Source organism: Vicugna pacos, chromosome 4 (assembly GCF_048564905.1).
Source record: "Vicugna pacos chromosome 4, VicPac4, whole genome shotgun sequence".
In the NCBI taxonomy this organism is placed as follows: domain Eukaryota; kingdom Metazoa; phylum Chordata; class Mammalia; order Artiodactyla; family Camelidae; genus Vicugna; species Vicugna pacos.
In genome coordinates, this window is record NC_132990.1 from 8,615,984 (window position 1) to 8,628,774 (window position 12,791).

General features: G+C 50.8%; 2 protein-coding genes and 1 long non-coding RNA gene across 9 annotated transcripts in view; 2 read left to right on the forward strand and 1 right to left on the reverse strand.

Annotated features, from left to right (window-relative positions):
* LOC116279952 (uncharacterized) overlaps positions 1-8,629 on the reverse strand; it is a 132,061-nt gene extending 123,432 nt beyond the window's left edge. For 6 of the 7 annotated variants that reach the window (XR_012071858.1, XR_012071856.1, XR_012071853.1 and 3 more), the window contains exons 1-2: positions 8,482-8,629; positions 6,690-6,849 (exon numbers count right to left, since the gene is read on the reverse strand). This is a non-coding gene — a long non-coding RNA (uncharacterized lncRNA). The remainder of the gene's footprint in view (positions 1-6,689; positions 6,850-8,481) is intronic. The other variant, XR_012071855.1, reaches the window with a different exon arrangement.
* Positions 8,184-9,228, forward strand: LOC102543690 (uncharacterized). The gene is made up of 4 exons (XM_031676600.2): positions 8,184-8,271; positions 8,567-8,634; positions 8,880-8,939; positions 9,066-9,228. Exons 2-4 carry the CDS (start codon positions 8,588-8,590, stop codon positions 9,220-9,222), a joined length of 264 nt encoding a protein of 87 aa, XP_031532460.1. The 5' UTR covers positions 8,184-8,271; positions 8,567-8,587; the 3' UTR covers positions 9,223-9,228.
* Positions 9,229-11,980: 2,752 nt separating this feature from the next.
* CCL27 (C-C motif chemokine ligand 27) lies at positions 11,981-12,774 on the forward strand. Its single transcript, XM_006216791.4, has 3 exons — positions 11,981-12,132; positions 12,275-12,407; positions 12,601-12,774. Exons 1-3 carry the CDS (start codon positions 12,063-12,065, stop codon positions 12,746-12,748), a joined length of 351 nt encoding a protein of 116 aa, XP_006216853.1. The 5' UTR covers positions 11,981-12,062; the 3' UTR covers positions 12,749-12,774.
* The last annotated feature ends 17 nt before the right edge of the window (positions 12,775-12,791 follow it).

The window sequence follows — 12,791 nt, forward strand, 5'->3', positions numbered from 1 at the left end:
TTGGGCTCTGAGTCCCCTTTTAAATTCACTGAGTGTTGGCAGTTGTGGTTTTAAGACCAAAGTCCTGAGTTCCTAGAGCTGCCTGCAACTCCTGGCTCCTTGGCCCTCTTCACAACATAGCAGTATGCTTCTTCAATGCCAGCATGAGAACATCTACTGCTGCTTCTTATTTCTAAACATTTTTTCAAAAAGACTCACCTGATTAGGTCAGGCCCACCCAGGGTAGTCTCCCTTTTGACTAACTCAGAGTCAACTGATTTAGGGACCTTAATTATATCTGCAAAATCCCTTCATTTTTGCTATGTAGCATAACCTAATCACATCACTGATATCCTATCATATTCACAGGCCAAGAGGCCAAGGGGGTCCCCTCAAAATGAGATTATAAAAGCATGCACACCATGAGGGAGGAATTTTAACTTCTGTTTTCCACACTTCCTCTATGATTCACTCCCTTTACCTCCAACTGACACTTCAGCTGGCTGACATTCTATACCTGCTAAGGGACCCAAACTTTCACACGCAAGGGATACTAGCCCCTGATGGTCCAACCTAATTAAGGCTACAGGGGCCTTCCATTAACTTTGACCACTGGGCATGGCATCACCCGGAGGTGCCCCAAGTACGCCAGAGATTACCCCCGTACACACAGCTTCTCACACCCCTTGCCTTCCCCCACCCCACCCACATTGGGATTAATCACAAAACCCTGTCCCTTCTCTGCGCCTTTCTGCTTGCTGTTCATTCTACCTGGAATGTCCTACCTCCCACCTCACCCATCCTCAAGGCTCTGCAAACCTCCCTCCTCCAGGTAGCCTCCCCTGCCTTCCCTCCAGCCTCCCTAACTCCCAGGCTCATCTCCAGCCACATAGGTCACCTTCTGCTTTGGGTTCAGGGGCTCTTGTCTCCTGCACTTCTCCCAAGAAACTCAGCCCAGGCCCAGAAACCCTGGGGCCTAGAGTGACCCAAATTGCAGAAAATGAAGGAGAGAGGGTGTTCAGGAAATGCCGGCAGTAGGCCAAGTTCCAGACAGCAGGACGCAAGGAAGGAGGGGGTACTGTTGCTCAAGACTTCCCCCCATCCTGACGTCCTGTCACCTCCAGAAGTCCTGTGCAATATTCCACCCACGCTCTGAGACTGAAGGACCAAGCTCTGCCCCTCGGACTGGGACGGGACCTTCTGGATATGGACAGGGGATTTGGAGGATGAGAGAGTGAAGCAGATCCCCTTCTAGAATCAGGGACTTTCAGAAGCTGAGTCATCTGGTTTCATGCTCATTTCCAGCTGCTTTCTGGAACAAGACAGCCCAGGCTCCTCAGCCCACAGCCGTGCTTCCATAGGTCAGGAGTCACACATCCCATGTTCTCTATATGCTAGACGCCCTCTGCAGGCGACATGAGGTTGAGCGCCCAGGCCAGGCGCCTCACATCCCCTTTTCCCTACATACCGGATGCCCCCTGCAGGCCCTGTGAGGCTGAGAGCCACAAAGGGATGGATTAAACAAACAGCCAGAACGCACACACACATACATACACACAAACACACACACACACACACAAAATGGGGATACCCTTACCCACGTTCATACATCTGTACGTCTGTACCCACACACACATACACAGGTGTCTATTCAATCACACAGCCAAGCACTTGCATATATCAAGAGCACACCATAGACATTAAGCATATAATCACCACACAGTACAGACAAACATACACGATTACACACATACCGTCACAGACACACAGACACAAAACACACAAGGACATAATCTTTTCTCCTAGAGAAACATCTTTGTTTAGAAGAAATAGGTTAAAAAGCCACCTGGGATAGCAGGGTAATATCCTGAGTGGTGGACTTAATAAAAGGAGGTGTCTAAACTGCCTCTAAGTCTAATGAGGCCTATTGCCTGGAGAGCCTTCTGTTTTGCTGGGCACTGGGATGGTTACTTTTGGAAGAATGCAGGTAAGAGTTGGGGTAGAGCTACTAAAAAGAGAAATTTGGAGTTTGCAAGAGCTTATTCTATAGAACTTATATGAAAGCTCATTCTTAGAAGCTGGGCTCCTGAACTCAGCAAGCCAGACTGTGGTCCTCACTGCATCCCAGGACACCCTAAAAAGAGAGAGGCCTCCTGACACTGGTAATATGGGGAGGTGATGAATGACAAAGGGGGATGGCTACTACTGAGTGCCCACTGTGAGTCAGGCACATGTACTATCTCACAAGATATATCTTATTCCCATTTTACAGATTCTGTTCCCTCAACCATCCAGGGTCCTAAAGCCGGATTCAAACACAAGAGTTTGAATATAAAATCCTATTGTTTCCACCACACTAGTAGTAATGGCAAATGCAAGGCATGTATGTTTCTACTCCCTATTCATGTTCCCAACAAAGACAGAACATGTGTGTTTTCCCCACTGAGACAGACCAGGGATTGGCAAACTATAGCCCACGGACCTAATGCAGCCTGCTGCCTGATTTTGCAAATAAAGCTTTATTAGAATATAGCCAAGCCTCTTTATTTACATATTGTTTATGGCTGCTCTGAGGCTACAACAGCAAAACTGAGTACTACAGAGAGAGTATGGCCTGCAAACCTTAAATATTTATTATCTGGAACTTTACAGAAAAAGTTTGCTAACCTCTTATCCAAACCCAGTCTCAGAATTGGAGCTGGCAAGTCTTACTGCCTTTGGTGTCTTAGCATTGAAAGATGGTCAGAAAAATAAGCAAATTGTGGGGAGGGTATAACTCAAGTAGTAGAGTGCATGCTTAGCATGCATGAGGTCCTGGGTTCAATCCCCAGAACCCCCATTTAAAGAAAAAACTAATAATAAATAAATAAATAGACCTAATGACCCCACCAAAACATTAAATAAATTTAAAATATATATATAAATTAAATAAAATAAATAAATGGGATGGATAGATAGATGTATAAATAGATGGACAGACATCAGTTTTATTCCAAATATGTACCAATGTTCTGCCATTTATAAGCTGTGAAACATTGGGTAAATTAATCTTTCTGGGTCTTAAGTTCCTCACCTGTAAAATGGGGATAATAATACAATAATCATTACCCAGGGCTCTTTCTTTTGCAAATGACAAAAAACCTACTTAAAGGAGTTTAAGCAAAAAGTTAAGTTTGTCATATCACATAATTAGATTCACTAAGATTTAGTCTACTTCAGCCCTGGTTGGATTCAGGGATTCAAGTGATGTTATCTCCATATTTTAACTTGACTTCCTTCTAATTCTTTTGTGTGGGGGGCCTCATTCCTGTTATAGACAGGCGACCTTCTAGCAGCAGAAAATATGGCCACTGGAAGTCTCAAGTCTAAATTTTCATAGTGAGTGATCTAAAACAGAAGCCCTCTTTCTCCTAACACCAAATCTCAGGAAAAGCTTTGAACAATGCTTAGGACACATACTCAGTTCTTCCATATATTACAGTGGCCAGGGAATGGGGCAGATGGATCAGAGCACTGTGGCTGCTAGACCCACCAAGACCACATGAAGTGGGAGAGAAACTCCCTAAAGGCACCATAAAAAGGAGTATAGAAAAGCATCTACATGAACAAAAACAGAGCTCACAGTGCTCTGCTTCATAGATTTGTCATAAGACAATGAATTTAAAGCATTTAGCACGGTACCTGGCACTTAAGAATCAACAAATGTTAATTATTACCATAACTGATAAATAGATGAATAGATGCATTAATAGATGGGTAATGGTTAAGCATACAGATGAATACATAAAGATGTGAAAAGATAGATGAAAGAATGAAGAATGGACTGATGGAGAGACAACGATGGGTAGGCATATGGACACATGGATGGATGAACCCATCAATTGATGGATGGATGGATAGATGGATGAGTGCACGGATGATGGAGAGAGATGAGGTAGACAAAAATGGGTCCAGTTAAGCTTGTGACATCATATGCTCTAGGGCTGGGAATGGGAAACAGAATAGCACCCCACAATTATTGTCTCCTGAGAGGTCTCCTCTGGTCTCTGCCTCTTGGGTCCCTCTCATTAGGTGAGAAAGCACCTGCTCCTCTCCCTTATCTCTAGTTTCCTTGCATCTCTGTAAGCTGAACAGCTCCTCTCCTCAGAAATCCCCTCTCATTTCCCAGGACAGGGAAGGCATGGTAGAAGGGGGTGTTCTAGGCCAGGTTCCCCTCATGCTACTTCTCTGACTCAGCTTGGGGCATAGGAAAATAAGTCAATGGGGTAGCCATTGACTCCACGCAGAACTGGCTGGGCCAGGAGGGTGAAGCCCTAGAGTCCTGAGATGGAAGATATGGGAGCTGGACCTGCTTCCAAAGAACTTTCCCTTTAGCCCTGCTTGTCCATACAAGGAGTAGGTCTCAGATGATGGGTGTGCAGGAATTGTGACGGGTCTAGGGAGACCTGGGAGACCTTCTCCAGCCTTACCCTGCTTCTTGTGACTGTCCTCAGGGAATCTAGGGGACCAGCTGGGTCCCATCTTTCCCACTCTAGTCATTTCAGGACCTCAGAGAAGAGGTGGGAGTCAGGAGGAACCTACAAAGGAGGGAGGCCCTTCTTAATCTGACCTCTAATCCTGAACCAAGCTCTGACCTCCAGCCTTAAAACTGATGTTCAAATGCCTTCAAGGGGACAACACTGCAAACCTTCCCCTTCCTTTGTCCAAGGTGTTAAGTGCTGAGGTTGTCAGAGCTAAAGACAGAAGTGGGAAATGGGGACAGGGAGGCTACTGAGGAGTTATGAAAGGGAAAAAAGTTTCTCCCAGATAGATGGAGACAGCAGGGCTTGTAACCAGTGGAAAGGTATCCTGCCACCAACTCATATATGGCCATTCATTTCAGACACTAACCACCCAGAGCTAGTGTTAGACTCCACAGGTTTAAGGGCACAGTCCCAACCAGCCGGCCTCCACTTGAGACGTCTGCCACAGGTGGGGTCCCCAGGCCACCTGCATTTCTGACTAACTAGCTACAAGTCCAGGAGGTCCTCAAACCCCTCTCAGGTTCAACAGTTCACTAGAATGACTCACAGAACTCAGAAGTGCTATACTCACAACTAGTTTTTTATAAAGGATATAAATCAGGAACAGCCAAATGAAGAGACACACGGGGCAAAGTCTGGGAGGGTCTCAGATACAGAGCTCCCACACTCTCTCCCCATGGAGAGCCATAGGGCACGTTAAGCTCCCAGTATGTCAATGTGTTCACCAACCAGGAAGTTCTGTGAGCTTTGGTGTCCATGGTTTTTATTGAGATCTCACACACAGGCATGACTCAATTGTTGGTGATACGACTGGACTCAAAGTCCCCAGTCAGGCTGGCTCAAAGCCCCAGTTCTGCACTGATACGTTTGGTCTTTCCACTGACAAGCCCCCACCCCAAGTCATCTCATCTCTTAGTATAAACTCAGGTGTGACCCAAGGGGCTCATAAATAACAAAGACACTTGTATCACTTGGGAAATTTCAAAGATTTAGAGTCTCCCTCTCAGGAGCAGGGACAAAGGACAGGGACCAAATTCTTTATTACACAACAGAAGGGAAGACATTTCAGGATAGAGAAAACGAAAGCTTTGGGGAGGCATCAACAAAAGACAGCCACAGGCTCACATAGGCACATACACACCCACACACCACACACAGGCTCACAGGACCCTCAAGGTCTTGCAAGGACTCCCTCACCATCACTATTCTGCTCACTCTCCCATCCAGCCTCACACAGTCACACAGGTGACACACAAGCTGGACTCCTGCAACCTACACACTTGCTGCTTCCAGAGAATCTACCATTTGTCCACCTCTGTCAGCCCTCCACAGCCACCGGCACAGCCCTGCTCCTCTCTCAGGGTACTCATTTCTTGGTAAGGGGAGAGGCACAACAGGAATCAGCGAGGTCTCAGGGAGCCTGTGATGGAGACCACGAGTTCAGACCAACACTGAGGTAAATGTGCCAAATAGGTGTGCCCTTGTGACTCTGTGTCCTTGAGAACTGGGGGTGCACCTGCACATTGCGTGCATCCCTATGTAGTCTACACATAGGCTTGTGTGGTGTGGGTGTGCCTGTGTCCTCTGTGTGGACCTCTGTGATACAGATGTGCCTGGGCCCCGGGTGTTCTTGGAAGTGTCGGTGCCTAGATGGGCTTTGGGGCCTCTGGCTGCCCTTCTCTCAAGAAGCTCTGTCCCCTCTAGCCTGGGTTTCCAGAGGAAGAAGAGGACAGTGCATGTGGGTGGGAGAGAGAGGAACACTAAAGTGATGGTCCTGGATACAAATGTCCTGAATTCCAGCCAGGGATGTGGCCTTCCCACCTTATGGTCCCTCCAACCCTAATGCTAACACCCACCCCCATCCCCCCATGTCTGAGTGATGCCAACAACTCTGAGGACTCTGTCTCTTGGTGAACCACATGCAATTCTTGGGAACATTTTTGGTGACTTTTTGTTCCTATCTCTTACTCAAGGACAGCTGCAGGTTACTGCTGTCCTGTGAGTGGGGTGTAGAGTGACCAGGCTCCTCCCCATCCAATCACCTTCTCTATTATGCAGGCCTAGGAGGGAGGGTATAGCTCAAGTGGTAGAGTGTATGTGTTGGCATGCACAAGGTCCTGAGTTCAATCCCCAGTACCTCCTCTAAAAATAAATATTATGCAGGCCTCCGCCCACCATCTCACTTACCTTCTTCTTGCTGAGCCCCTTCTCACAAGGATGCCCCTGAAAGTTTCCCAGATGTGGTCCTTAACTTCTTCCCTTCACACCGAGGACTGCCGGGAAGCTGGGTTCCAAAGCTCCATTCGCTCCAACTCTAGGTTCACCACACTGCACCCCCAAACCAGTCCTGGGTGGACCACATCATCCGGAGACTACAAAGGAGCTCAGCCAAGGCCAGCTCAGCCCTCCCCAGCCCTGCCTCCTCCCTCCAAGCCCCTGCCCAAGATTCCAGGCCAAGAACTGCCTCTCCTTCCTCCCCCAGGGCAAGTGCTAAGGCAGTTAGCTCCCCAGAGGGAGCCCTGTGTCCCAGCAAAGGAATGTGAATCACTGACATGTCATACAGCCAAGGATCAGAAAGGGAAGACCAGACCTCCAGTTTCCCTGCCCCAGACCTGACCTGGCTGGGACAGGGCAGGAGTGTTACTGTGAGTGTGAGTGTGAGCAAGGGTGAGTATAGCACAGCTTCTCCATGCCCAGACTTCAGTGCTTCCAACTGGCATCCACGGATCTGTCTGTCACCTGTCTGTATGTAGCCCAGGCAGGGGAAGACAGGCATCAGAGGGAGAAAGAGGGTGGAATGGGGGGAGAGGATAGGTGTATACATTCTCCACACTTCAGCCTGGGGGAACTTTTATTTCAGTTACTTCTGGTCATTCTCTGCCTTCCATCCAGCCACAAGGCTCCCTTCCCCACTCCACAGTCCAACTAGGGCAGCTATTTCCAACCTCCCACACTGGCTTAATCACTCTTTCCTGGCTTTATTGCAGCACCCTCTACTGCCCCCAGACAGTCAGCTGCGTTTATCATAGTGATTTTATTGTCTCTTTTGATTTCACCTTCTACAATCCAGATGATAAGCTCTCTGAGGGCAGAAGCTGTGCCTGTCTTCCTTACTGCCATATGCGCAGCATGTTGCCTGGCACATAGTAGACACTTAATAAATATTTGACTAGTTACTGACTATAGGAACAAAAATCACAGGAAGGTAGGCCTCAGCTCAGAGAGGAAAAGCTGTGATCTTCTGGCCATTAAATGACTTGGCCAGGGCCACTCAGCCAACAAGTATTCCATAGTCTGGCCTGTCTAGACTGAGCCTTCTCCAGAGCCCTGTTCCTCCTCTGCCCAGTAGAATGGGGCAGACAAAGAAAACTGTCAAGAGTAGAAACTAAGGAGAGGGGATTGGGAAAATAGTAGTGGACTACGTCCCAAAGCTCTTTTCTTGCTGCCTAGTACTGAGGTGTCAGTCACCCAGGGTGGAGCTCCAAAATCTCACTTCATCCTTACTAAAGAGGGTTCCGTGCCCCGCATCTTAGTAGTAAGCCCCGACTCCGCCCCTTTAGTGATAGACTCTTGGCTCCACCTCCTGGAGTGACATTTGGACTCCGCCTCCTCAGAAGAAATGGCCTGGATCCGCCCCTTCCGGGTAATACGTAAACCCCACCCCTAGTGTGCGACGGTGTCCCTGTGACGTAACGTAGCGGTCTGTTTCCGGGGTGGAGCCAGGGAGGGCGGGAGTTTAGGCTGCGCCGACCCCTCAGCCCCCCTCCAGGTGACCCCAGCCCCCGAAAATCCTCACCCGGGCCCCCAAATATCCCAGCCCCATGACCTTCAAGCCGTTGACCCTAATTCCCTAAATACCCCATGCCCCCAAGCTGACCGACTGCCCAATCCCTTAACGTCTCGTGCCTCCCAAATCTTCAATCCCACCCTGTCCTGATGTGGCAATTGAGTCTTCCCGGGGGCACCTGTCTCATATTACCCGAGAACAAGTCAGTCGGGTCCCGAGAATGACAGAAAGGGACCTGGGGTTGGGGAATCCTTGATCCAATCATGCCGCTCCCCAGGAGACGTTCGGAACCCAGGACATGTCGGGATTGAGGAGATACGAGGTGGCGCTGGAGGCGGAAGAGGAGTGAGTGGAGGCGGGGTTCTGCGGAGGAGGAACCTAGCCGCGGGGGGTGGGGGGTGGGGGGAGGGCACGAGTTCTCTGGGGGCGGGAGAAGCGGGAGGGGTGGGGCCTCTTAGGGGCGGGGGCTGTAGGGAACCGCCTCTAAGGGGCGGGGCGGAGCCTTCCATGAGAGGGGCGAGGCGTCCAAGGGGCGGAGTCTGTGGGGTCAGCCCCGCCCCGCCCCGCTCGGCTCTGCCGTCTCTTTGCAGGATCTACTGGGGCTGCTTCTACTTTTTCCCTTGGCTGCGCATGTGGCGGAGGGAGCGGAGGTGAGGGGGTTGCGATACCGCGGCCGCGCCCGGGGCATGGACGAGTCTCAGTCCCGGAGAATGGGTCGGGGGAGGGGGGCCGGGAGCCCTCGCCCTGGCTCATGCCAGTGTCGGGTCGCCCCACAGCTCGGCGCACCCTCGGGAGCAGAAGCTGGAGCCTCTGCGGGGCCTGATGAGCTGTCTGTCTAGCGGCCTGGGCCCTGCTCCCCAGCGCTCTGGTCGCGGCCTCCCCCGCCGCACCCCCACTGCCACTGCCCAGCCAGCCGGTGCATTAAAGATTTAAACCGAACCCACCGTGCCGCCCTCCTGACTCTGCCGCCGCTGCCACCATTTGGGCCCCACGCCCCCTTCCATGCTGGCTGTTTCCTTATTGACAGGGCCTCTCTCCCTGATAGGGTGCCTGTCAATGTCCTGGTCCCCATTATTCCTAAGGATCCCTCATCTGAGTCAGGCCTTCCTTACTATCAGTGACTGCCTTCCACCACCACACACACACCCATCGCTGTGAGTGGCCTATATGACGGGAATTAAATAGTCCTGGCCTGGTCTTCCAACCTTATTCCCACATCCATAAGGTTCCCACAACCCTAGCTCTCTGCTACCACCTTCCTCCTAGATAGTATGCTGCCAGGTGTCTGAAGAATCACCTGGGAGTAGATCTAAGAAAGTTTAAACCCAGAGTTGTAGGAAGTAGTAGTCTGTGAGAGGAGGGGAAAATTCCTAGAAGCTGCCTCCAACAGCCTGCCATAGGGGAATGACTTAGGATTGCTGGAGGTCTTTCCTACAGTTAATACGCCAGCTTCCAGCTCCTCCAGTCTGATCCCAAGCTTAAAGATACTTGGCATCAGCCCACCAAGCTCTACCTCCCTAAGAGAACCCAAGGGCCACTGTTCCCTGCCTCCCCTTTCTGTCTGGGCTCCCAGTTGGCCTGAGACCCACTAGCTCCTGAAGTGCTGAAGGGTCAGGGACTCCTAGTGGGCCTGCTTTCAGTTAGGGACTGGTCCCAGCACTAGACAGGGCACCAGAGAACTAAAGAGACAGCCCAGGTTGTGGGTGGGGGCAAAGCTAACTTTCAGCCTGGAGCAGAAGCAGGTTGTAGCTGGGAAGAGGACTCGGCCCTATCTTCGGAGAAGCCAAAGGGGAGAGATGGGTGCATACGTGGAAGAATTTGTTCCTTGCCTTCCCAGGCCTCTGGACCGACTAGTCTAGGAAGGACTACAAAGTGTGTGACAAACAGACAGTTAGCCAATGAAGATTTGTGACAAGATGATGGTACCTCAGTGGCTGCACCCAAGCTCTGGGGCACATGCCAGTCTGGAGGGTGAGAGAGAGACCCTAAGGCCTTTGGTACTAGAAGTTCAAGATGAGTGACCTCTAGGTTGTGGCCACCTTCAAGAATGAACCCAGGCTCTTGAGGCATTTCCTCATGATGTCTACATCAAGAACCCTGACAAAAGTGGAGTATCCTGTCCAGCCTTGGGCCTACACCTCAGAATTCCTAAATACTCAAAATACCTGAGTATCCACAAGACTAACTCCAGGGAAGGACCTTCCAGCCTCACCCTGGACAGGAAGGGGAGGAGAAGCTCGAGTCCTTCAGCCTGGGAAGGGGACTAGTCCCTACTCTCGGAGCTGATGGTCCCTCCTGATTGTTGCAGCAGCCCTGCAGCAGAAAGATGCCCAGGGAAGGTATGGGTCCCTACCCCAAGAGTAGGCCTGCCCCCTTAGAGGATAGTTGGTCACAGAGCAGAAGATTGCAGAAGGCACCCTTGCAACAATCAGACAGGGGCTGGAATATTGGGCTATGACTCAGTTTATGTTTCAAATGCAGAGCGGGACAGGAGGGTTGAAATCCCCAGCCCAGGTGTGGGAAATTCTTCAAGGTGCCAGGAGCACTAATCTTAGCAGATTGCCCCCACCCTAGGCTGTTCCCAGCTTCCTGGAAAGGACAAGAGGAGAGAGAGGAGGAATCATTTTGCATTGGGGGCGGAGGGGAAGAGGGAGTGAGGGCTGGATATGGGATTAGAAAAGGGACAGGAATGAAATAGGAGGTTGGGGCTTTACCAAGAGGATGGAATGTAGAGGGTGTAGTTGCTGGGCTGGGAGGAGATATTCTTCTAGGCCCAAAGTGGAAAGAAACTGGAATTTGAGTAGAACAAAGGAGAGGTAATTGAGCTCTTAAGTCTGATGTCTCAATAAGCCAGGGACTGAGTCTGGAAACCCCAGGCCTCTGCTGGCAAGAGGCTGGCATGTCTGGGACAGGACTAGCCAAAAACAGGAAGGTAAGATTTCTTGTGTTTTTTACTTGTTTGACAGCAGCAACTTGGCACCAGAGACATTTTACCATACCTCATCTGCCCTCCTTATCCACTCCATCCTTCATATCTCATCTTTCTGGGGAGAGCAACCCCCACCTCAGTACCCTCAAGTCACCCCATACCACCAAAAAGGGCTTTCTCCCAGTTTCTCACGCTGAATGTGACTGGCCCAGGTGAGAATCCTCCTCAGCCAGAAGGGCCCTAAGGGACCCATTCCCATCAATTTCTCCTGATAAGACATGCAGGCTAGGGCAGGAAGTGGGGAGGGGAAAATGAAGGCAAGTTGGTGCTGGCCTACCCTCTGCTCCCACCCCACCCACAACTCCTCCATCAGATTTGGGTGTGCTAATATGACTGTATGGTTGAATGACTGAAAACACAACTGTGTGGGAGTGGGACTGAGTGTAACTGGGGCTGTATGATTCTGTCTGTGGTAGTCTGACCATGTGAGGCTGATCGAGTGATAGCAGTGTGACTGTGAATGTGTAACTATGGGTACCTGAGTGAGAATGTCCATCACTGGATGCCCCTGAGGATTCCTGGCTGCCCTTACTCAGTTACTGTACCGTCAGTCCCCACATGTACAGCCCCTCTCCCTAGTCTCTCTGCCCAGGACTTAGGAGCCCATGGGAAATGGCAGTCCTAAGAGAGGAGGGGGTCTGTGGTAACCAGGGCCCAGGACTGTCACAGATTGAGCAATACATCTTCACCTGCCTCTGACTCACCTGGTGCCCCAGGAAAAACGCACCCAGATAAAAGGTAGGGAAGGAGGAGGAGAGAGAAGGAAGCATCCAAGCTGAGCATCATGAAGGGGCCCTCACCTGTCAGCAGCCTCCTGCTGCTACTGTTGCTCCTGAGCCCAGACCCTGAAGCGGGTGAGTGCCTGAGGGTCTAAAAGGCCTGGGTCTTGGTGAATGGGATGGAGGGACAGGGACCCAGGAAGCCCAGCCTCCAGCTGTCTGATGGAGAAGTTTTGGGTCAGAAGCCCTCTGGACACATGGTCCCGTTGTCCCCTAGTATTGCTACTGCCACCCAGCACTGCATGCTGTACTCAGCTCTACCGACAGCCACTCTCAAGCAAGCTACTGAGGAAGGTCGTCCGAGTGGAACTGCAGGAAGCTGATGGGGACTGTCACCTCCAGGCCTTTGTGTGAGCTTTGACCCTGCCCCTGATTTGACCCCTAACTCTGACCTCAGTCCCAACCCCTGATGCTGATCTCAACCCAGCCCCAACTGCTAATTCTGATGCCAATTCAGGTTTTCATCTGGCCTTGGCCTCTAACCCCTGGGCCTTAACCTCATCTGTAAGTTATGACTATGGCTTTGCACCTTTCCTTTCCCAGGCTTCACCTGTCTCGACGCAGCGTCTGCATCCACCCCCAGAACCGCAGCCTGGTTCGGTGGTTTGAGCGCCAAGGGAGGACACTCCAGGGGATTCTGCCCAACCTGAGTTTGGGGCCGGCAGGAAAAATGGGCCAGGGCCCCCAATAGCCAAAATAATAAAGTATCATTGGACAGTAGTCTTTGACTGTGG

Coding starts and splice junctions, on each gene's coding strand:
- LOC102543690 (XM_031676600.2), top strand. CDS start 8,588: ATGTCGGGATTGAGGAGATACGAGGTGGCGCTGGAGGCGGAAGAGGA. Junction 8,635..8,879: donor GCGCTGGAGGCGGAAGAGGA/GTGAGTGGAGGC, acceptor GTCTCTTTGCAG/GATCTACTGGGGCTGCTTCT. Junction 8,940..9,065: donor ATGTGGCGGAGGGAGCGGAG/GTGAGGGGGTTG, acceptor GTCGCCCCACAG/CTCGGCGCACCCTCGGGAGC.
- CCL27 (XM_006216791.4), top strand. CDS start 12,063: ATGAAGGGGCCCTCACCTGTCAGCAGCCTCCTGCTGCTACTGTTGCTC. Junction 12,133..12,274: donor GAGCCCAGACCCTGAAGCGG/GTGAGTGCCTGA, acceptor GTTGTCCCCTAG/TATTGCTACTGCCACCCAGC. Junction 12,408..12,600: donor TGTCACCTCCAGGCCTTTGT/GTGAGCTTTGAC, acceptor TTCCTTTCCCAG/GCTTCACCTGTCTCGACGCA.